This window comes from Lygodium microphyllum, chromosome 13 (genome assembly GCF_053477565.2).
Source record: "Lygodium microphyllum isolate KBCC chromosome 13, Lygodium_microphyllum_v1.1.10, whole genome shotgun sequence".
In the NCBI taxonomy this organism is placed as follows: Eukaryota; Viridiplantae; Streptophyta; class Polypodiopsida; order Schizaeales; family Lygodiaceae; genus Lygodium; species Lygodium microphyllum.
In genome coordinates this window covers 106,770,834-106,793,965 of record NC_141147.1, presented here as the reverse complement: position 1 = coordinate 106,793,965, position 23,132 = coordinate 106,770,834, and the positions used below count along the sequence as shown (strand labels likewise).

Here is a 23,132-nt window from a genome sequence, read left to right as displayed (position 1 = left end):
TTGCATATATTGTTATTAAAAGAGAGAAAAGTGTATATGGTTTGGAATCCTCATTCTTTTAATTATTTTATGGAGAGTGGGCAATATCTCCAAATGATGCAAAACAACATTTGTGTCATTTATAGTGACTTATTCAAATTCATTTAACTTGCATTTCCTATTTGCTCCTAATTTGAGTATCATATTTTAAACAGATTATAAATGTGTGAGATTTAACTTTGAGACAAGAAAAGTATAGTTAATGTGAGGCAAGTTGGCAAGACTATGCAACTTCCTTGTTAGATAAACTATTAGATTATCTACTTTGAGACTCATGTTACTCAATATGTTAGTAAACATGTCATCCAAGAAATTGTTTGTAGAAATACCTTTCATATTTCATTATCAAGCATCATACATGTCTCTCTTTCTTCAATGCTTACCAAACAAAAAATAGAGTTTGATGATTGACTTTGATAATAATGCTACTCATTACTTGAATAAAGATGTGACCAAAGAAGTTGTTACTAGAAAAGTTTGATGTGTCTTAGCATATAAAAATATTTTGAAATGTACGTCTTCTTTCTTTGATTACATTGATAAAGTTGACCAAAGTTTAAAAAAAAGCATGAGTTCTAGAAGTTAAAGAGAATTAAGGTAACTCTGATTCTTTTTGGGTAATGCAAAGTTCTCTTTTGAGATGTACTGTCGATGCTACTCAAGGTTCGCACTTAGATGCTCACTTAACTCAACCCATGCACCAACCATTGAGCTACTAGGCCACTATTAGTAAGTAAATTATAACATTGTGTGGAATGTTTGTTTGCGTCCTTAGAGTCCCTCCACATGAAGTGCATTGGTTGGGGTAGACTTCCATATTTTTGTCCATGTGCAAGTTGATGCATGCCGTGGACCTAAGGTTGTAACGCCAAATGTGAGGAATGAGAATATGTTTGCACCACAATGATCAATGATGATGCTTACAAAGTCAATAAGTTGTTGCCACATCATCCACACTTGTATGTCGAAAGCTTGGTACCTCGTTTTGGAGGGTACTACCCTGACCTCATCTTCTGCACATACTAAGGCTGGTTATACATCAAGCTACGGATGGACATGTAGCGGAACCATAGCGGAGAGTTTTAAAACCAGTGGGCTAAGCTACTTTAGTGCCATATATAGGTGTAGGTTTGGTTTGTAAGCAATAAGACAGATATATTGCACACAATCTCAATTGGTCGGGGCTACATGTAACCATCCTAAGTCGAAATTTCACAGTCATGCACCTTTGTCCGGATAGAGTTGAATTGCACAGATCAAAGGGACGTGGAAGTGTCAAGGCTCTTACTGAGGACTAGCTTAACTCGCGCTAGAGTACAGACTCTTGGGGTAGAGTCAAGTGGGTGGGTGTGTCACCACTCTTATGTGATTTTGTGCGTCTGTCATTTTTGTTATTTGGATATGAAGGTGGGCCATATACGATCTGGCAGGCAACCCAGGTGAGGGCGTCGCGGGACCCTTCGGGGCTTTCGGCAGGTTGACCACACGGTGTGCACCCGTGTGGGCGTCTCGGAGCTCTGAAGACTCAGCAATACCCCCACCCCCTTCCTTCTCTCTTTCTCTCTGTGTCTGTGTCTGTGTCTGTCTGTCTCATATATTTAAGAGTATCGGATCCATCGATGGTCGGGGACTGTCCACTGGGTTGTCGTGCTCTGCCGGCTGTCTGTATTTAACTCTCTTCTTCTTCTTCTTCTTCTTCTTCTTCTCTCTCTCTCTCTCTCTCTCTCTCTCTCTCTCTCTCTCTCTCTCTCTCTGCCTCAGTTTTGGCCAATATCTGCCTCCCCTCTCATGGCCTCATTCTCTCTTGAAGAATTTGTGGGCAATGGGGTCCTGCGCGAGCTCCTCCCCACCCTTGTCGAGGAAGGCTGGGACGACGTCCCCACCCTCAAGATGATGAGCGCCGACGACATGGAAGCTCACAAACTCACTCAGCAGCAGCGGGTAAGGCTAAAAATCGCTCTCGTTATGTTGCTCAATCGCGGGCCGTCCCTATTGTTTGTCTCATCTGTTCAGGAATTCATCTTCAACCTGTCTATGAATTCTTCTTCACCCTTTTGAAGATGTTAAAGATGAAAACCTGTTGATGAATTCTTCTTCTGCCTATCAATGAATTCATTGTTGATCTGTTAATGAATTCGTTGTCAACTCTGTTAATGAATTCGTATCTTTTATGTGTTCGTGAATTTGTCGTCTATTCATCAATGAAATGGTCTTTAATCTGTTAATGAATTCATCCTCAATTTGCTCCATGGACATCACAAATTGATTTTCATCAGTCTTCCAGTTCATCCATCTTCAGTCTGTCAGTCTATTCATCTTCATGTCAATGAATCTCATTTATAATCCCCATCTTCAGTCTGTTCAATGAAATATTTGTACCATGTTTCCTGCCATGGCCTTAGGATGCGTTGGAAATCCGCACATACCTCCATGACCGCTCTCTCATGCAATATGCTGATACGCTGGAAGCCTCTGGACATGGACTGCCTGAGCTTGTCAATACCAGCCCTGCCATCTTGAGTTCACGGTTCGGCATGAAGAGGGGCCATGTTGCCCGGTTCATCGATCACACTTCTGCATGCGGTGTTACCCTTCCCCCATCCCTCACCCTGCCTGCAAGGAGAAGGTTAAGCGGCTCAACAATGAGATCTATGGATGCAAGCAGTGATAACGCCAGCTCACGCGCATTCTCTGTCAAGAATGTCCCAAGCCCTCCTCCCTCAGTAGTGGGTGGGAACTCCACCACATCCTCAACAAGCAGCTCAGAACAGTCGTTGGACAACAGATCACCCGAGGCTAGGCATGATTTATCAACCTTTAAAGCTAACAAAGTCAAACAGACACCACAGGCAACTGCTCCCACTCCAGTCTTCAAAGGCACAGTGGCTGCAGCTCCTCCTGAGCCTAGGTTATGTGGATTTGTTAAGCCACCCCCAGTTCCTGATGATGTTGCTGCCCTGTCAGTGCTTGAGAAAATCACAGTGCAAAGGGTGGCTCCAGAATACAGGCCAGGAGTTAATCCATGGGGAGATGGAGAATTGAAGGTACCTCCACCCATGAAAGCTTCTGATATATGGAGTTCAAAACCTACCATTATCTTCTGCATACGGCGTCCTGGGTGAGTGTCTCGACACATGCACACTTCAAGTCTCTCCTTTGTTCTGCATACATCATCATAGCTAACTGTTCACATTCACACACACACACACACATATCCTCCTTTTTATGTCATCCTGGGTGAGCATCTTTGGCTTACATGCACACACACATTTTCTTTCTTTGTTATGTATAAGTTGTCCTGGGTGTGTCCCTGAATCCTAACACACTCTCTCTCTTTCTTTTTATCTGAAGTGCAAATTCTTTGCTGGTTGAGCATGTTATTCAAACATTCTGTGTACTATGGTTTAGCAAAAGCCACTGCCCCTTAGCTTATGCAATTGTGACTGCCCTCCAGATGCGTTATGTGTCGAGCGGAAGCTCACCAGCTTTACTCAAGAAAGCCAATCTTTGATGCCTTGGGTGTGCAACTGGTGGCTGTTCTAAACGAGCTCATAGATTCCGAGGTACGTCCTCCCTTTCATTTCTATTTATTTTTGTTCCATTCTGTTCTTTCGGCTATATAAGATTGTGGACAATGGGATGTTTGAGCCTATAGCATGAGGGTGGAAAACAGGTGCCTTTGACATTTTGAGCTGGCTAGGATGTTCTCAACCTATTGGAAATTGTGTGCTGTTGATATTTGCATTAATTCTTCACCTGTGTCATATTACTGGCCGTTTACTTGGTAGCATGTTCTAGACCAATTGGAAGTTCTGTGCCATAGAGATCCACAGCAGTTCATCTGTATGCCATTGTGTGCTTGGAGAGTTCCAGTATGGCATAGTTCCACTGTCAATTGATATGTTACTAGCAGTTCATCTGTATGCCATTGTGTGCTTGGAGAGTTCAAGTATGGCATAGTTCCACTATCAATTGATATGTTACTGGCGTCTAAAATGTGTGGACCTGTGCGCCTATACATGCTTGGCAGGTAAGATCATTCTGGCCTCGATTTTGGGGTGGCATGGTATTGGTTGACAAGAATCGTGAGTTTTTTAAAGCACTGGGAGGTGGAGTCCTCCCCAAAGATAGCTTTATCATGGGCTTCGTCTGCAACCCAGTGGCCAGAGCGAATTATAAGCGTGCCAAAGCTACAGGGATTGAATACAATCTTAATGGCGACGGAACAATAAAGGGTGGCCTGCTTATCATGAGGCCAGGAAAGGGTGGAGCTGCTTATCAGTTTGTGGAAAGGAATTTTGGGGACTGGGCACCCCTTGAAGAAGTTTTAGAAGTCTGTGCGAAACTGCAAATGGTATCCATCTTCCCAACAATATGTTCCTGATCTGTGCAAGTAGTGAAGGGGTTAAGTTTGAACATTCAAGGATTCTAACCAGTTTTGCTGTCAAAAGCTTTCTGTATTTTGAGTTCTTGAAAAAGCCCCTTTTTGATACTATAAGATGGTAGCTATGAAAATGCCACTAAACTGTGGTTTGGTTTCATACTTTTACAGAGAACCGATACCATTGCGGAAGAGTCGTCTATTGAATATTCTATGGACAGATATTGAGATCATGTAGACTGACACCATGTACTTGTGTAGGTATTGTATATTAGCCATGTTATAGTCTCACATACATCCAAAATATCTGGAGTTTCTTACAGCATAATCCCATTCATCCCCCATGACCACAGCAGAAAGACTTTTTTCCAGCTTATGCAGCTTGGGGATGTTCAGCAGTCTTCATCAATCTTGATAGCAAATTCTGATACCATCATCATGAGTGTGTTTGGTCCTTGAATGAGAATGTAAACCATTAGAGACTCTCTCTCTCTCTCTCTCTCTCTCTCTCTCTCTCTCTCTCTCTCTCTCAATTCTTTAAGACATCTCTTGTTCTTGGGGAAAGTAAAACAACATACCAACACATTATTCGAAACATGACTTCTCTTGTTCTTGGGGAAAGTAAACAACAAACAGCCAACACATTATTCTAAACATTGAATAAGAAGGTACCAAGTGGACAAGAAAGTGTTTTGTAATGTGCTACATGTGAAGGAATGTGTTGCTGGACATATGGTAGTTCTTAGTTGTTACATCTTTGCCATGTGAATTAATTCTCTAGCATATGTAAGAGTCATTTTTGTATTTGACCTTCTCCACAATTATTAGCATGTCAAAATTCTAACATTTAGAAAACGTCTATGTTGCCTAAGGATCTTCATTTGTTGGCTTATATCCCATGTACTTCACACGACTGTGACTAACCATGAACATTGCATGAGGATTATATTATTTGCACATTTACTCCAAACAGTTGTTTTAAGGAGATATAATCACTCAAAGTTTGCTAACACATTCTCTAAAAATTCTCTCTATTCTAAGAGGGTCCATGCATGCATATATAGAAGTCTCAAGTTGATTGTGCAATGTACATATCACATGGCTGCCCACCCTAACTTAAATCCTTTTGTGGGGATCTCACCTACCAAGGCAATTTAATTGGCAAAATGTGTTATTGATAGAGGGCAACATGATATGCCAATAGAAACGAAGCATCAAGTTTGTGTGAATGTGGTTTGAGCTTGATTATGTAGTGTTTTAGCATTGGCTTGGTGGAATGTAAAATTTGAATAATGGTATGAATTACTATGCCTCCAATCAAATTTAAATGGAGCTTAGCTTTCTACTAGGTTGAGTGTTCGCACAACAAAATGTTGAGAATACTCAAGTGTCATGATGCTTCATAGTTACTAGGAAAAAAAGTTTTTGGGTTTTTTGTTGAGATTACTAAGTGTCATGAACCCACGAGGTGTACTTTTTAAAAAGAATTGGGAAAAGGGAAAAAGAATAGTGCCCCCTCCCTCTCTCAAAGACATGCACATGCATGCATGTGCATGTGGAGGTGTGCATGTGCCTACGCAAATGTGAGGAGATATACAAAACATTAGCTTTGATATAGAAAAGCACTAAAGGAAGGAATAGTATAAACCCCAAGAGTAGAAGTTCCATGGAAAAAGGTAACAAACATTTTGATGATTGTAGAGAAATAACATAAAGTTCTTAAGATATTGTATGTTTATTCACTTGCTAAAAAGTAGGATAGCTATAGGAATGAAACTACAAATTGCAAGCTTTTATTAATATAGAAACATACTTGAATTCACACTATGTAACTTTGCACAAAATCACATATTTATGAATATAGAAACATACTCAAATTCACACTGTGTAACTTTGCACAAAATCACATATTTATGATTATAGAAACATACTCAAATTCACACTGTGTAACTTTGCACAAAATCACATAGGAGTTCTTAAATTGGCATTGTATCATGTAGGAATTTGATATGTACATGCTATGGAAGTTTGATACATAATTTTGGGTAATATCCAACACAATCCTACATGCAATCATCATCATCACCATCATTATCACCACAACTTCAACCTTCATCCTCAACATGGTTGCCTGCATATCATAGACCAAAGACCTCATCTTCTTGATTTTAGAATATACCATGATATATGTCGATAAATATCATTTCTTATACAAAAACTCATGCTTATATTTGCTTGATTAATTCCATATCCAACCATGTTGGGAGGGATTTCTCTATTAATTGCATATCTAAGCATACTAGGAGGGCTTACTCTATTAAGGGCTTGTGCAACATATCATTGTTGTGATTCTTCATACTCCTCATGTGATGCACCACTTCCCACCACAATATGCTACTAAACAAAGCTTAGTTTAGCTTTGTAAACCATAGTGTGAATATAGTAAATGATTGAATTGCAATAAGCAAGATCAATAGTTACAAAGTAGCTCTTAGATTAGCTTTGCACAATACTTCCAATAAACAAATTACCAATTGTGACCCACTACATGCGATCCTCCCTCATTGTTGGTAGAAATGACAATGATTATTGTAATGCTCCTCTTGCTAAGAGAAATAATAAGGATGGTTGCAATGCTACTCTTTTGCAACTTTCTACAAATGTATGGAGCACCATGGAGACCAAGACTTTTGTGCTACCATGACATTCCTCACATATCTATTAGAAATTCTCATATGTCACATATAATCAAGCATCCATGTCTCACTAAAAGAGGCATAGTGACCATTAGGCTACTCACATTCCATAGTCCAAATGAAATTAACTTTTGATCTTGTTTTTCACCTACATCCATCCTCTAGAAAGTTATCGGTAAAAGCTATGAAGAGAAGCTGATGCAAATGGGTCATAGTAGCTTCCCTCGATCATCTTACACTATAGATTGATCATTGTTGTATGCATTGTAATACCATCCTTGATAAAAATCACCATACATAACTCATAAGGAAGAAATACAAGATTGAACTCTTACTTGTAAATCTCCCTCCATACCCACAAGTTATTAATACCTCGCTTACTTGGAATATGTACTAGACTCTCAAGAAGATTATGTTGTATTGATGTATCTTTGCACTTAAACTTGTAATAGGGCTATGTAGTGGACTAGATCTAGTGCTAGACATGCCAAGTAGATGTGTCCTAAGTCGGGATTGGGGACAAGATGGCCAATATGTGGCGATGGTGAGGTGTGGTAAACCACCTCATTAATACAACCATGAGTAACTAGCTAGATGGTAGCATATGTTGTTATGGTTGGTCTTCCTACTTTCCTTGGTTGCCCTCACTAAAGGCCAATGATCCTTCTGAATGGTGGTGTCAAGTGCACTCATTTTGTGGTGCATTCCACATTCTAGCTTGTCTTGATCTTGAAATGGCTACCAATAGTACTTCTTTCCCCAGATCTTGATGGTTAGATAGCATATCAAAGAGCATAGGTACACTCACTTTCAATGGTTGTCATTATCTTGCATTTTTCTAACACTTAATAAGGTTTACCTTTGTATGGTTCGATTTTAGCATTACTTGCCACAAGCTTGGGATGTCCAATTTCTCTTTAAGCATCATAAATAAGGGTATCATGATCTGCACCTCCACAATGAGAACGTCCAATGTGCACTCTCGTTCTGCACCTCCATCAATGAGAGCATTGAATGTGCACTCTTTCTTTGCAATCAACCTAACCTCAACTACGTGGCAATAGTGTTGGTTCATCTTTGGTATCAATATCTATTATGTTTACAACTCTTACAAAGTCTTCCCTGTTTTTTCTAACATTAGCAAGGGTACACTCTCAATCTTGCTTTTGGATTCCAAGCTTGATTCTACAGTGACATAATGTACAAGTGCCGATGGTGTAGAGTCTTCAACACTCAACTTAGCATTAGCTCTTTCATATTCTTCCTTGGATGGTAGGTCCAAGGTGCTATGATATGCTCAGAATCTCATTCTTCCTATGAAAAGGGAATGAAGGTATTTGGCTGGCTAACTTTGGAAACCTATTCTTTGTGTCCCAACACAATCTATGATATAGCATCTAGATTTACAAAAGAGGTTTTCCAAGTTTACATTTCTATGTTCACTACCTCTATCCTATCACCAACGAATACTAGACTATCGCCCCTATCTTCTATGAGTCTTGCATTCCTCATCCAAGGTCTTCCTAGTAGAAGATCCCAATCAATGTCATTCATTACCACAAGGGTGATTGTAAATTGTACTTACATGATTATCAATGTTCGATCCTTTAGAACTCTAATGGGTTTAACTTTTGATCCATCAACTAGAGGTAAGTCAAAGTGTACATCTTTGATGGGTGAACTCAATCCCATACATCTAGCACTCGGACGTTGATTGTGCTAACTCTAGCACGTGAATCTATTATTTCTTTTCTCATAGTATCTCTCAAGGCTAGAACCAAAAAAACTATGTGCCTCAGTTCCTTCCCAAAATTGATTGAATACTAATGCATCTAGGGTTTGCCTTGATGTTGGAGTTGGTGTCTACAAGTTAGGCTAGACTTCTCTTTACAATGCATGCTTCTTCTTTCTTACCTTAGATCCATTCCTTAAAGGCCTTTCCCTTAAGTAATCCTCCCGTTGGAATGGTGAGGCTAAATGAAGCTATCTCATTATCACGCTTGCATATACTCCTTTAAATTGGTTTAGCCTATGCCACCTACAATTGTAGTGATAGATAGTGCGTAAGGCTCTTCATGCTCAAGAGGGATGGTATTAGGATCTTTAAATGATTTGGCTCTACTAGATCTACAGTTGTCTTCATGCTTAAGAGCCCATAATCATTGTTGTCCATCTCTATTATTACTACTAACATGTTTTGTGCTTCCTTGACTTACTCTTTGGATAGTTTTTTCGATGTTAATGGGGTTGGTCCAGATACACTCCCCACATTCGATATAGTTGTCTTAGCAAACTTGGTCATCTTGACTCTTTAGAATGAGCTTTTCATAAGCTTTTATTTTCATCCTTTTCTCGGATTTCTTCTTCCCAACGATAAGCAAATCACCATTGATGGCCCTAGTAGCCTTGAACTTGCTCACTTTCTATGAGCTCTAGTTTTAGTTTCTAAAGAAATAGAGCTTGGCTCTTACATAGTCATTTCAACTCCAAACAAATTCAAGGCTATAAATCTATTGCGCGTGTGCACATGTAAAGTCCTTATGCTTTTATCAGTGCCTACAAAATACAATATTTCCATGCTCTAAAACATATATATTTCTAATAATATTCCCATGCTATGAAGTATATAATTTTCAAGCATAAAAAATGAGCATCTAAAAAATAATACTTTTGCATAACTCTGTCTAATAATCTTCTCAAACACACATTAGTATTCTTGCATCTATCTGCTAGGCATAATGCAATCAATATCACACGTGCCCCTTGTGTAATAAGTCATGAATCATATGGAAATGTTAAAAAATCCATAATAAATAAAATAAAATCCGCTTATTTCCATAGTGAATTCTGACAATATAATTCCATGACATTCTCAAGGGGTAAAAAAGAAACCATCCCTAGTTAATAGCATAAAGAAAAATGCAAGGGTGACCAACCGCATGCAAGTACTACCTCAAGGCGCAAATTTTCACATTCCTATGGAATAAGGTTCATAGATTTTACATGAAACATAGCCTCATGCAACAAATCTATGCCTTTGGATTCATTGTCAAATCAACTATTCGAATGGAAAATAATTTTTTTCTTTTTTTAATATTATGAAAAAATACTTCTCTTTATTAGACTCTCTTTTCCATGTGACTCTAAAAAATATTAAGAATGCTTCACTTGTCAATCATACCCAGAACAAGTTTTTTAATGTGACTATGAGTGGTAGGCATTCATTAGATTATCAGATGTCAAAGTTAGTACTAATTTTTTATTCCATTGAGATTATTTTATAGAATGATTTCTATACTTGACTAGATACCTATGATACTAATTTCTAGATCTAGTTGTGGTCTAGTCATGGTCAATGATTACTTCAAATACTAACATTTTGATATCTTCCTCTAACAAAGGAGAGTCATCAACTATGAGAGTAATTGGAAATGTTCCATTCAATGGTTTTAATAAATTAATGTGAACAAAATTATGAATTTACTAGTGAGGAGGAATTCCCCAACCTAAATGCGTTCTCTTTAATCTTGTGAACAATATGGAATTGCCCATAATAACTTGGTGCTAATTTAATTTTTGGATATCTTTCAATGGACTTTACCCTCTTATTTTTAATTCTCAACCACACTAAATCATTTTCTTGAAATTTGATAGCTTTACACTTCCTGTTAGCTTGAGTTGCATACCTCAATTATGATTGGTTAATCTTTTTAGTCACTTCCTCTAAAAAATTTCTATAGTCGCTAGCCAACCTGTCAATAACTAGAATATTAGTAGCAATTGTGGCCACATGGATATGCAATTTATTTCCATAGACTACTTCAAGAGAGGGGCTCTACTAGTAGCAGAATGTGGGGCATTATTGTAAGCAAACTAGATGATAATCCTATTTATTTGGTTTATTAATTGTATAGGATCTAAGAAGTTTAAGAATGATACTATTGTTTGCTTCAATCTAGTCATTACTCTCAGGGTGGAAAGTTGAGGTGAAATCCATCTTAGAACCTCAAAATTTTAATACTGCTATCTAAAAATGATTACAAAATCAACCATTAGGATCAGAAAGTATAATGTTAGGAAACCTGTGACGAGGAAAGATAGTGTTAATGAAAACTTTAGTAGCTTGTGGTGCAAATAGGGTCTTTTGCAATGAATAAAATAAGCATGTTTACTAAATCTATCCATAATTATCCAAATCATGTCATGGTGTACAGATGTTTTGGGAAGACCGGTAATAAAATTCATAGAAATTTGTTATCATGGGCCATTAGATATGGGTAGAGGCATAAGCAACCATACAATTATCCATGATGACGTTTTATGCATTGACACACAATGCATTCAAACACAAATTTTGCTAAATCAAGCTTCATTGCACGCCAATAAAAATATTATTTGCATGCACTTCTCATAGATTAAATATCTCTATGCCCCATATAAGTAGGTGCATGCATTTCATTCATTGCAATATTTTTTAATGATGTAGTAACACACAACTTTCTTTGATAATATAAAAAGCCATTCATATAAGAGTAATTACCAAAAATAGTAGCATTAGTATTCTAAAACCTTTGCCAAATTTTTAAAAAATTCAAGACACCTAAAGCATACGTAGGAATCATGGCATCAAAAGTTTGAACTTCAATAGTGAAGCATACATAGGAATTAGGACCTAAAGCATATGTAGAAATCATGGCATCAAAATTTTGAACTTTGACAATGGAAACATGATTTAAATACACATTTTCTATCTTATCAAAACCAAGTAAATGATGTGATGCAAATATTCTCCATTAGTCTATGACTTAATGCATCAACAACTACCTTTACATGATCTAGCTTATGTGGAATTATTGGATGAAATTTTCGAATGAAAGAAGCCCATTAAAGATAGTTCAACAAATGTTTTATGGCCTGTTGATAAGTTTTTATGAGAACCTTGGACCCCATAAGGTAATATTTCCAAATAATCAAAGCATGAACTACAACCAGTAATTCTTTGTCATAAGTACTATAGTTTTTTCTAGATTAAAGTTTCAATTTACAACTCTCATAGGCAATAGGATGATCATTCTACATTAAAGCTATGCCTATATCTAAACTACTAGCTTGAATGTAATGACAAGAAAGAAAGGTTGGGAAAATTTGGGCAATTGAAGGATAGTTGCATGGAGCAAAAGATCTTTTAAAGTGTCAAAATAATTTTTCCAATTAGGTCCCTAACGAAAAAAATATTTTTATACAATAGCATAGTCAAAGGCAAAGCAAAGTGATAAAAAAATTTAACAATTTTTTTGTAGAACCCAGCTAATCTTACAAGAGATCAAACTTTGTATACACTCTTAGGATTAGGTAAATCTTTTTTTGTTTGAATTTTGTTATGGTCAAATATGATATATTTAGCAAAAACTCTATGTCCCAAATATTCAATTTGATTTCGAAAGAACGAACTCTTATCTTAGGATTTGCATACATCTTATTTTTATGTAGTAAATCAAACATAATTCTAAGATGTTTCTTATGTTCCTCTTCTACTTCACTAAAAACAAGTATATCATCGAAGAAAACAATTACAAAACCTTGATAATCCAAAAAAAGTATTTTCATTATCTATGCAAATGTAGTCTGTGTATTAATAAGACCAAAGGGCAAAATAATAAACTCATAGTGATCAAATTGTCTCCTAAATACGGTCTTAAATATATCATCTAAATCCATACAAATTTTGATGATTCTTGATTTGAAAATATCTTGCTAAAAATTTTGGTTCCCCTAAGTTTATTAAGCAAATCATCATCTCTTGAAATAGGGTATCAATTTTTAACAGCCACTTTGTTTAGAGCTCTATAATCAATGCATATTCGGTATATATTATTTTTCTTTTCAACCAACAAGATAGGTGTAGTAAAAGGAGAAGAACTATAACAAATTAAATCCTTACTTAACAATTCAATTACTTGTCTTTGGATTTCTTTTTATGCAAAGGACTAGGTTTATATGGAGCTTTTGCAATGGAGAAACACTATGGAAAGTTTAATTTTGTGATCTAATTCTCCTTAAGATGGTGGCAATTCAAATGGGTGATCATCCACAAAACAATGATCATATGAATCTTTAAAAAAAATTATGTGTGTAATAATGCAAAAGCTTCACTCTTTTCTACATTAGTCACAAAAATCATACATGTCTTGCATTGGTTTCTAAGTGCTCTCTTAGCTTGTGTATGACTAATCAATGGATTCAATTTTTCTTGGATGCCAAACTAAGGACCGTATTTATATCTGTGTTGTAGTGTGCTCTAGGGAACTACCTCAAGCATGTGCAACATCAAAAGTCTTTGCCAAAATCTTTTCATTTGGTAGACACATTATCACCTTCTTGCCAAGATAAATTTGGCCAATTATGCCTTGCTTGTAAAATGAAAGTGAGATGAAATAAAATATTCTTTAATCTTTTCTTGAAAATCAAACTGCACCTTCAGCCAATTAGTGCTATAGTGAAGAGTGTTCCACCAAAATGACACTTTATATATCAAATAGTTAGTTGTGCACTTGCTTTTATCCTTCTTGGAAAAGGATTCTTCATCGAAACAATCATCGAACTAGCTCAACCACAATAAAACAATTTTTTTACATCCTATTTTTCATCGAATACAGAAAACTAGAAAGGCTTATGGCTTATTTTCTAGTCCTTCTTGGTTTGTTGTGTGTTGAAAACTCCTTTTAGAATTCAAGCAATGCAATTGTCTTTATCTTGCAGGGTAGAATTTTATTGTTGTTCACACTCCTGAAGCCCTCTCATAACTACGTTCAAATTATGTTGAAGAAGGTTGATTTGTTGTTGCAAAGGAATTTCAAGAAGAGGTGATTTCATATTTTCCATGTTTATATTGCCCATGCTCAAGGGTCACAACATAGTAAAATAAATCATATGCATAAGAACACTTTAGAAATCCCACAAAAATAAATTTCATACGTGTGAACAGGGCCTTAAGTTTGGAATCTAAGCTATAATTTCCTTGTGCATGGAAACAAGGGTTGAGTAAAAACCTCTTGGCCTTGAAAATTTGATCAAAGACTTTCACACTAACACCCACACGTGAAGGATCTTTACGTAGCAAAAGAGGGTAATATGAATGGATCTTGTGAGAAAGGATTTTATTAATGCACTCCCACTTCCCCCTTAAAATAAGCATCTAGCTAAGAAGTAAATAATAAGCTTAATGGACTTGAGCAAGATTGAAAAAAAAAATTCCATCAACCATGTGTCACAACAAAGGTTGTGCATTTTGCAGACATCAAACACTTTCAGCCAAGCAATCTCCCTCATCGTGATATCCATCTACACCCAAGGTGCTAAACGACAAGACATTTTCAATTAAAAATTATTATGTACCTAGCAAAAATATAGTCCCCCCACTAGTTGGTATGCATAGGATTATTTAATATCACTAGGCAAAGCTTTACTTTTTGATGAATTGGGTGCCATTTAGTGTGTCAACATGGTGTTAGATTATTTTGAGGGCGAGCAAGGATTAGTGCTTGGTTTGTAACCACCCTTATTTCTTTCTAAAGATTTAGAAAGTAAGCTTTTAAAGGTTTATTGGTGTGAAAAAAACAAAGGGACAATTTATCATCGTGCAGTAATCTACAACTGTCGATTTGATGGCAATCAACAACTAATCGATAGACAAAGGATAATGGTTGGTTTGGAATCGTCATCTTCTCCTCCTCAAATCAAAATGGTCCAATGATGCTACTGTTCCTAGCTTAGGAAAACCACCTTACTCTTATCAAAACTATTAGAAGAGTGGTTTTGCAAGAATCCTAGATTTCTAGTAAATTATGTTTTGAGTGAGAAAATGATTAGACAAAGTGATAAAGATAAAATTCTATAATTATTCATCTATTTATTTATTGATGTATATGGAGCATGTTTTGGTGAAGAAGACTATAATTTGGACACTACTATTGCACGGATCTATTTATGCAATCATGTGGTGAATGAATTATTATTGTTGTAACTTTTGTACTAAGATCTAAGGGGAAGATAAGTATTTTGTAAAGTTAGAAGTATTAGATATGTTAGAGGAACATAATTAGAAAAAATCATGTTGTTCATGCAATAAAAGTAAAAGGCCCAAAATGATATTTTTCATGATTTTTTAGCACAAAAGCTAAGAAATACAAATCCATAAATACATGCATGAGGGAGGCACTCATTCATGCACTATGGACATTTTACCCATTGTGTTGTCATGCACTTTTTTCTCTATCTCTCTCTTATCCAACATTTTTCCCTCTCAATGTTTTTAAGTAATTCAACACATGGTGTATATTCTCAATTGGAGGATTTCTCCATATTTGAAGTACTTCAATGACAGCAACCCTCCCACGAACATAATCAACCACAAAACCAGGGACAAAGCACACAAAATCTATGTGTATGGCTCAGCCATTAATCTCAAAAACTGAAAAAAAACTATAAATCTTTCTTTTAATAATAAACAAATTTGTCATCTTCATCATCATCTTCATTCATAGCTTCAACCATTATGCAAGAACAAAAGGGAAAAGAGGAATTTCTACACAAAAGACAGAGGAGAGAGGAGAGAGAACAAATTTTTGGCACCACCAAAAGGAGAATATGCGATTGGAGAAGAGAGAGGGAAGGGAAAGAGGCACATAACCACTCGTGCACTCCACCCCACCTCTTCCCCAAAAAGCACACCACTTCGTATTTTATTATTTCTTTAAAACTTTGATACATTTTATATTATAAGGCATTTAGCCTTTAAGTTTGAGTATTCCTACCCTTTACAAATGCATGCACGTAACACTTTTGTGTATACCATGGCATGAGTTGATGAAAGTCATTGTGGGTTATTTTATGTGATTTTTCACAATTAATACTATGTATATATGTTCATGTAAAAACATGCACACCAATTAATTCCCCCCCAACCAACTCCCATTGATCTTGGAACCACTACAGTGTACAAATGACAAAGTACACCACAAGGTTTTTATCCTTCTCAACCTGCATCACATTGTGGCGCTTTTCTTAGAAAACCATAAACACACATAGCTTGCAATGGCATGTCTGGAATGAGAACCTTGTAGAAATCTTTGGTTGATATAATTTTGTTTTGGAAAGCCAGTGAGACTCAAACTTATAACAACTTAAAATTTCAATTGTTGTTTATGCTTTGAGTTTCTTAAAGAATATAACATTTCTTTGTCAGGTTTGAGTCGTACATGGAAAAGGAGGAGTTTGATTTTAGATGCCAATGCAATTCAAGGTAGAAGTATGTTTTCATAAACCTAAATCTTATGCAGTTTACTAGATTATGAGGGGCACATGCACCACATTGCACATTGTTTTGAATATTGCATTAAGAGGGCCTTGTATATGGCTTCTTCTCAATATACTTCCATGCCAATGGGTTGATGCACTAAAGCATCACCTTTTCAGTGAACAACATTGCATGAGGCCCACTATAGCTATATTTAGTGATCCTTGATGCACTTGCACATGAGAGAACACATTCATTGAGCATGCACCTCGTTGGGTTACTTGCCACCACAAGTTAGGAGTTTGGGATCAAGAGAGAAAGGAGCTAGGGGGAGTTGAGAATCATAATGGGCTACTTCAACAAGGAGGTAAGGTTTTCCTCGATTATCACATCCTTCATGAGTTGTTTGAGAGTGTGGGTGGTGGAGAGGAGTTCCATCATCAATTGAGAGGTAAAGATATGAGTGCCAAAGGACTTGAACTTAATCAACAAATTTTGTAACAAGAATATAGTAGGAACTAAGCACATCAAGTAGACACAACTTCTCCAAAGGATTCATATTTTCTTGTGTGTGCATTGGGTGATTGCCTTGCATAACATGATCTCTAATGCATCCTTTAAATTCAATATCAATGGATTGGATGCTTGGCCACATACAAACAAGACCATTATTCACTCCCATACACAAATCATATGTTTGAACACATGGTAGGCAAGGAATCTTACAACTTCTTCTGGAATGGTTTTTGGGCTACAATCAAGTTCATCCCAATGATCGACCTAAGACCACATTCATACCTTTTGGATTATGCAATGCATTCTCCACTTTCTAGCAGCTTTTGTGTACTATCCTTAAGGATATACTGAGATATAGCTTGAGGTATTTGTTGAGGATCTTTTTGTCTAGTTCAATTGTTTACTACCCCAAATTGAACAATTTAAAAGTGATAAAAATATAAATGAGAAAAATCAACTACAAAATCACTCAAATCATTGAAACTTAGACCTACAAACATCTTAATTGTTTGATAATCATAAGGGTTTCAAATGAAAGTCTTAAATATCACATGCATATTGATTAAGAAAGGGAAGATCTTTTGTACAAAGTGTATAAATTATATTAGAACATAAGTTAAATGCTACCATCTTCCTTAATATTTTAAAGGGTCCCACAAAAGGTGGAGACAATGTACTCTTTTAAAATGTTGTTTCACTTTTCTTAATCTTCTTGTGTGATTTGGTTGGATCTCTCACTAATGGTCGTAGCTCTCTTTGAGGATCTAGTGGGAGTTCCATCTCGGGTTGTAGTTTTGGAGCTTCTCTCCTTGAGCAGGGGTCATCCATTATGGCTTCTTGAAAGACCCTAGCTAGCATGTCCCTTTTCAGGTTTTGAGTTGCGCACCAAGGCCTTGTAGAGCTCTTCGCTTCAAATTCTGTTTATAAATAAATATTGTGGTGACATAGTCTCAAATATCTCCTTATTCTTTTGGCTAGAATTCATCAGTCCGACAATGAGGTTGTTGAAGTATCCCACTTCGAATAATCTCTTGATGAAGAGACTCTTCGGATTGCATTCATCAGTCTGACAATGAGGTTGTTGAAGTATCCCACTTCGGATAATCTCTTGATGAAGAGACTCTTAAGGTTACTAAAACTATTCCTTTCAGCATTGTCTAAGCTACTTAGTGAGCTTTCTCTTGCTAATGACGATGTAGGTTCTCTTTTCGTTTCAATATGGGCCCTCCTCAAGAATTATACTAGGTCAAGTTTCCTAGACTCTAGCCTTGTAAAGCTTAGGTGGTTCTTCAATGTGACCCCTTAAGCTAGTCTCATGGAGTCCCAAAAGTGTACTATCTTAATTATGGATGTGATACCTAAAAAGGCTGCACTAGGTGCCTCAAGGAATACTAGAGATGAATGCTCAAGAAACTGTCCTTGGAATGCTCGCAACATAGAGTGAGATAGGAAGTTCTAGACCTTTGTTCCAACTTTTACCTTGGTAATCAATAAGAGTTTCCAAGTATTTTTTTCACAAAAAATCAATGGCCAATTGGTCCTCTCGTATCCTTGGGTCTCTCTAAAGCTCTTTGTATTGTAGTAGTAGTACTAGGAACCCTCTAGCATTTTATGTGTCACATAGCAACTTTTAATGTGCCTTTTTTGCAAGTTGATGGTATGTCCTAAGACTATTGTAGTCGATGGAGGTTTTGTCACTATTGTAACTATAGCTCTTGTAGTAGCAACTCTCAAGCACTTGGTTGCAATCTTACGGCTCACAAGCTCTAGCCTTAGTCTTGGCTAATGAGTCTAAGCCTTTTTGGGAATCTAGTCAAGTCAAGTAGTAGTTCTAACCTCTAGTTCTGTCACAAATGTTGGAAATATATAGTCTATTCAACAATATATTTTGCTAGCACGTGAGTCCGAGGAATCACGATTCAAAGATGTAGATCATTAGTGTGGTAATATTGTGTTAAGTGTCCTAAATGGTTTTGATGGGTTGTTGCCTCCTCTTTAGTTCACATAACATAAAATGAGAACTAAAATGATGAGATCATGGCATAAGCACGCACTACATCAAGGTGTTGTTGGTGTTAGTACCCCTAGGAATTCCTTACTAAGCTATGATGATGGACCTAGATCAATAAGTCGACCCATTTCACTCTCCAATTTAGGTGGTTGCAGTGTTATATTGTTAGGTGCTTAGGCACAAGGCCCAAATAGTCATAATGAATGTGAATGTTCAATCTCATATTCTGCCTCATATCTTGTGAGCAATTTTACACCTACTAAGATGGCATTTCATGTGAGAGCATGCAAATATGATCATGCATTGCCTTCTAGAAGAGTAATGATGATAAGAAGCATGAATTAGTACGAGAAAAGTGCAATGAATAAAGATCACCCCTAGAGCTATCCTGTTGGACACTATGCCATAGTGTCAATTCCATTCCGATTGTCTTGGCTTTCCCAAGCCCTAGCAAGTTGTAAGGCTCTTTTATTTGGTGAGTTGTGAGCTAGTAATTGTAGGCTTGAATGCAAGGACTTGATGAGTGCAAAGTCGTGTCTCAATGAATTTTTTGCCTCAACTTTACAAATCTTCATGAGGACTGAGTTCCCTTGATTATTGCATGAGTCTAAACAATGCAACTAGGGTAGCCTTCTTGTGTGCTCTCTCAAGGGGACTAGTGGCATGCAAATTGGGGAACACATTACACTCAAGATAGTGGTGCTGCCTTTTGAGATAGCACTTTCTAATGTATTAAATCAAACGTCCAATCCATTCTAGTTCTCCTAGTGAGCTACCACCATTTTCAACAAAATATGTAGTACTTATCATCAAGGTGGCTCAAATGTCTCAACCTTCAACTGCTAATAATGATTGATAGAGGTGGTGACAAGGTTCTCCTCCCACTTAATGGAGGTGATATGCTTCTTTCATCATGGATTTGACAACCCAAGTAATTCGATCAACAACTCTACTTAGAGGCCATGCTTTGACAAGGGCAACTGTATTGGTATTGTCGTAAATGGTTTGAGATTAGACTGATTCCACATGATTGTGCTTAATTCTTCATGATCCTTAGCAACAAGGTTGAGCCTATGTGCCTTCTACTAAAGGCATTCCATTAAATAGTCCAAGACAAGGTGTTGCGTAACTTGAGATCACCTAAGGGAACATAGTTGAGTTCCTTGTTAGTCTTCTTCTAGTTAGATCACTTGGTGGGGTTCCAGCTTATGATATTGTGAGGCTCTAGTGGGGAACTCTAAGGTCCAATGCGAGGCTTGTTGAGAGGGTTAAAGGAGCAACTTGAGATATGTCACGTCTCAAATGGAGTTTGTAGATCTTAAAAGATTGGGTTCCTTGTTTTGTTGGTTAGGATTTAGACATGCACTAGTGTTTATGGCATGATCGATGGTGACACTCAAGACATTTGGCTTGCATTATGAGGCAAATCCTATGTGTCCTTTATGGCTGTAGCCTCTAGATGAGCAAAATAAAGGTCAGGGAGTAGGTCCTTTTGTCTAGGAATTCCCTTGTCATAGGCTACTCAAGGTACAAAGAGGCATATAAACAGGTCATCAAAGGGAGGCTAGCTAGGGTGTTTGCATCAGAAACTAGTCATTTGGAAGAATTAGGAACTTGAGGAGGCCTAAACCCTTTGGCATTATCTTGGATGAGACCAATGATGTGAAATCATTAGGTTGAGCTTATGTGGGAGTTGCAAATTGTTCAAAGGGTGGCATGGCATAGTCAAATGAGGAGACTATCTAAGTGGCCAATGGTTCAAAAGTATAGTATCTATGTTGCCCCAGGGATAACCAATTGGAATTTGGTCTACCTTGATTAGATAGTGAATGTGGAAGTTCATGCCTTAAGCTTAGGCAATAGATTAGCACAACCAATGATTCATAGAAAGCACTTGGATATGAGTGTGCACAAATGTATGCATCCTTAAGTGGGCCATATAGGGCACCCAATAGTAAAATATATGCAACGCTAAGGATCTCAACCCGAATGGGGCCAAATACCAATGTTAAGGGGCCAAACTACAAGCCAAAGGACAAATTGATAATGATCTTACTCATATTGAGCCAATTGAGAGACGAAGGTTCAAAATGGACTAATAGGCTTGGACATGGACTAAATTAAGTCTTGTGTGGTCAAATGGCAATTTGAGGCGGAGGAGGCCTATGCACAATGACTTAAAAGCCAATATTTGCCTCATTGTAATGAACGTGCCCCTCAAAAGGTCAAGTAACAATGCTCCCTACCAATATGAACCATGAACTTGAGGCCCAGACAATTCATTATCTACGAACGCAATCATTAGTAATAGCTAATTGACATAAATGATTCCCAGATCCCAATTTGGTCAAGGCCAAATTGGGCCAAGCCCTCCCTCATGCCAAATCAACGGGTAGTTAGGCCAAATCAATGAGTACTTAGGCCCTTTGACCAACTTTTTCTTTTAAGTTTAAAAAGAAAGGAAATTAATAATGAAAATGCCGCAAGGGCCCAAGGTGGCAACCTATTCATCCGATTTTAAGGCCCTGAAGAGTGAAGATTATCATCATCATTTTGTCTTTTTTAGATTATCATTGTTTTATGTTTTAAAATACAAATGCGGTCCCTTTATATGCCGTATGGTTGGTGGCCGCGGTCTTGAAGCTGCCGAGCGTGGTGGCGGCCGATGAGAGGATGGCGGTATTAAGCCGCCGAGCTGGAATGTTAGACTGGGGAGGGGAGGGGAGGGAAGGGGACCGAATATTCGTTTGGCGGTTACGTAGACAACCAGGATGGTCCCCAAATAATAATAATAATAATAATAATAATATTCCAAAAATAAAAACAGGCATCGCCTTGCCTCACGACCTTATGAAGCTACGAAAATCGACTGCTTGTGGGTTGTGTGGCCTAGTCAGGCATCTTATCCTTTTTTTCTTTGAATGGAATAAACAATGGAAAATGATGTAAGGGCTTGAGGGGTCCATGGCCACTCGGCTGCGGAGAGAGGCGTAATTTATCAATTGGGCTGGTGGATGAGAGAGGGGGCGGGGGCGCATACAACAAAGACTTCATGATGGCAAGGCGGCAGCTCCAATCGGCCACCTTAGCAGGGCTTCAAGGGACGATTGTCCTTATTCATGGCCTAATGCCCTCACGGGCTTCCCATCAATATCATGGCCTAGTGGCCAATTTGCCAACATTAGATGTCAAGGCCTTATTAAGCCATAAGCCAAGTGGCCAATCGAACCACACCAAGGCTTTATAGCCTATAGGGGTGGCCAATTTTTACAATTCCTTACAATATCTACCATGCCCCTTGAGAAATATAACCACTAGTGATTAGATAATGATATCGAAAGCATAAATAAATAAATAAGTAAAACTCAAAACTCCAGCCCAATAAGCAAGACTAACCCTTCCATTCGGATCTCCCTCAACCCTAATAAGTGCATTTTTGGAGTATCTTTAGGAGTTCTATTCCTCCAAATAGTCTATACAAGGGATTGTAGGACTAGCAAATATCACAAAGATTGCCGCTTTGACAGTACCTACCAACCTCAAATAGTTGTGAGGATTGCTAGACCATGCGAGCTATTACCAAAGATTCATTCCACACTTTGGCAACAAAGGAAACTCCCTTGCATAATCTTCTTAGAAAGGATGCAAAATTTGTGTGGACTCCTAAGTGTGAAGAAGCTTTTAATACCCTAAAATAGTGTCTAATTGAAGCGCCTATCCTGGAACATCCTAATTAGTCAAAGGAATTCCATGTGCACACAATCATGGTATACATACATTGCCAACTTCCACTCAATGTTATCCTCTTAAACTCTCACCATGCTAGGTAGTGTACTATACAAGAAAGATGAAGTGCTACAAAGATGTACTAAAAGAAACAAGATCAGTTTTGCACTGAAATCTTGTCATGATAAGCCATGTGGTGGACACTTCATAAGAGGAGAAATGGCCATGAAGGCTCTACTCATGTAGGTTATTAGTGGCCTACTTTGAGAAAGGATGCTTATGATTACATGAAGCATTGTGACACTTGTTAGTGGATGGGAAAGCCAAGACCAGTGACATGTTGCTCTACAACCAATCCTTTCCCTAAGCCCTTCGCAAAATGGGTATCAACTTCGTTTAATAATCGGGCCACAAAAAGAAAGTCAACAGATGTATCCTAGCCTTCATTGATTATGTGATAAAGTGGTA

General features: G+C 37.5%; 1 protein-coding gene across 1 annotated transcript; it reads left to right on the top strand.

The window, feature by feature from the left end:
• Nucleotides 1-1,527: 1,527 nt before the first annotated feature.
• On the top strand, nt 1,528-5,214 carry LOC148027012 (uncharacterized). Its single transcript, XM_087691562.1, has 6 exons — nt 1,528-1,739; nt 1,776-1,980; nt 2,442-3,157; nt 3,494-3,602; nt 4,070-4,393; nt 4,592-5,214. Exons 2-6 carry the CDS (start codon nt 1,828-1,830, stop codon nt 4,646-4,648), a joined length of 1,359 nt encoding a protein of 452 aa, XP_087547688.1. The 5' UTR covers nt 1,528-1,739; nt 1,776-1,827; the 3' UTR covers nt 4,649-5,214.
• The last annotated feature ends 17,918 nt before the right edge of the window (nt 5,215-23,132 follow it).

Excerpts from the sequence above, each read along its gene's own strand:
- LOC148027012 (XM_087691562.1), top strand. The coding sequence starts at position 1,828 with ATGGCCTCATTCTCTCTTGAAGAATTTGTGGGCAATGGGGTCCTGCGC. Across the intron at positions 3,158-3,493 it reads TTCTGCATACGGCGTCCTGG|ATGCGTTATGTGTCGAGCGG; the intron begins GTGAGTGTCTCG and ends ACTGCCCTCCAG. Across the intron at positions 4,394-4,591 it reads TCTGTGCGAAACTGCAAATG|AGAACCGATACCATTGCGGA; the intron begins GTATCCATCTTC and ends ATACTTTTACAG.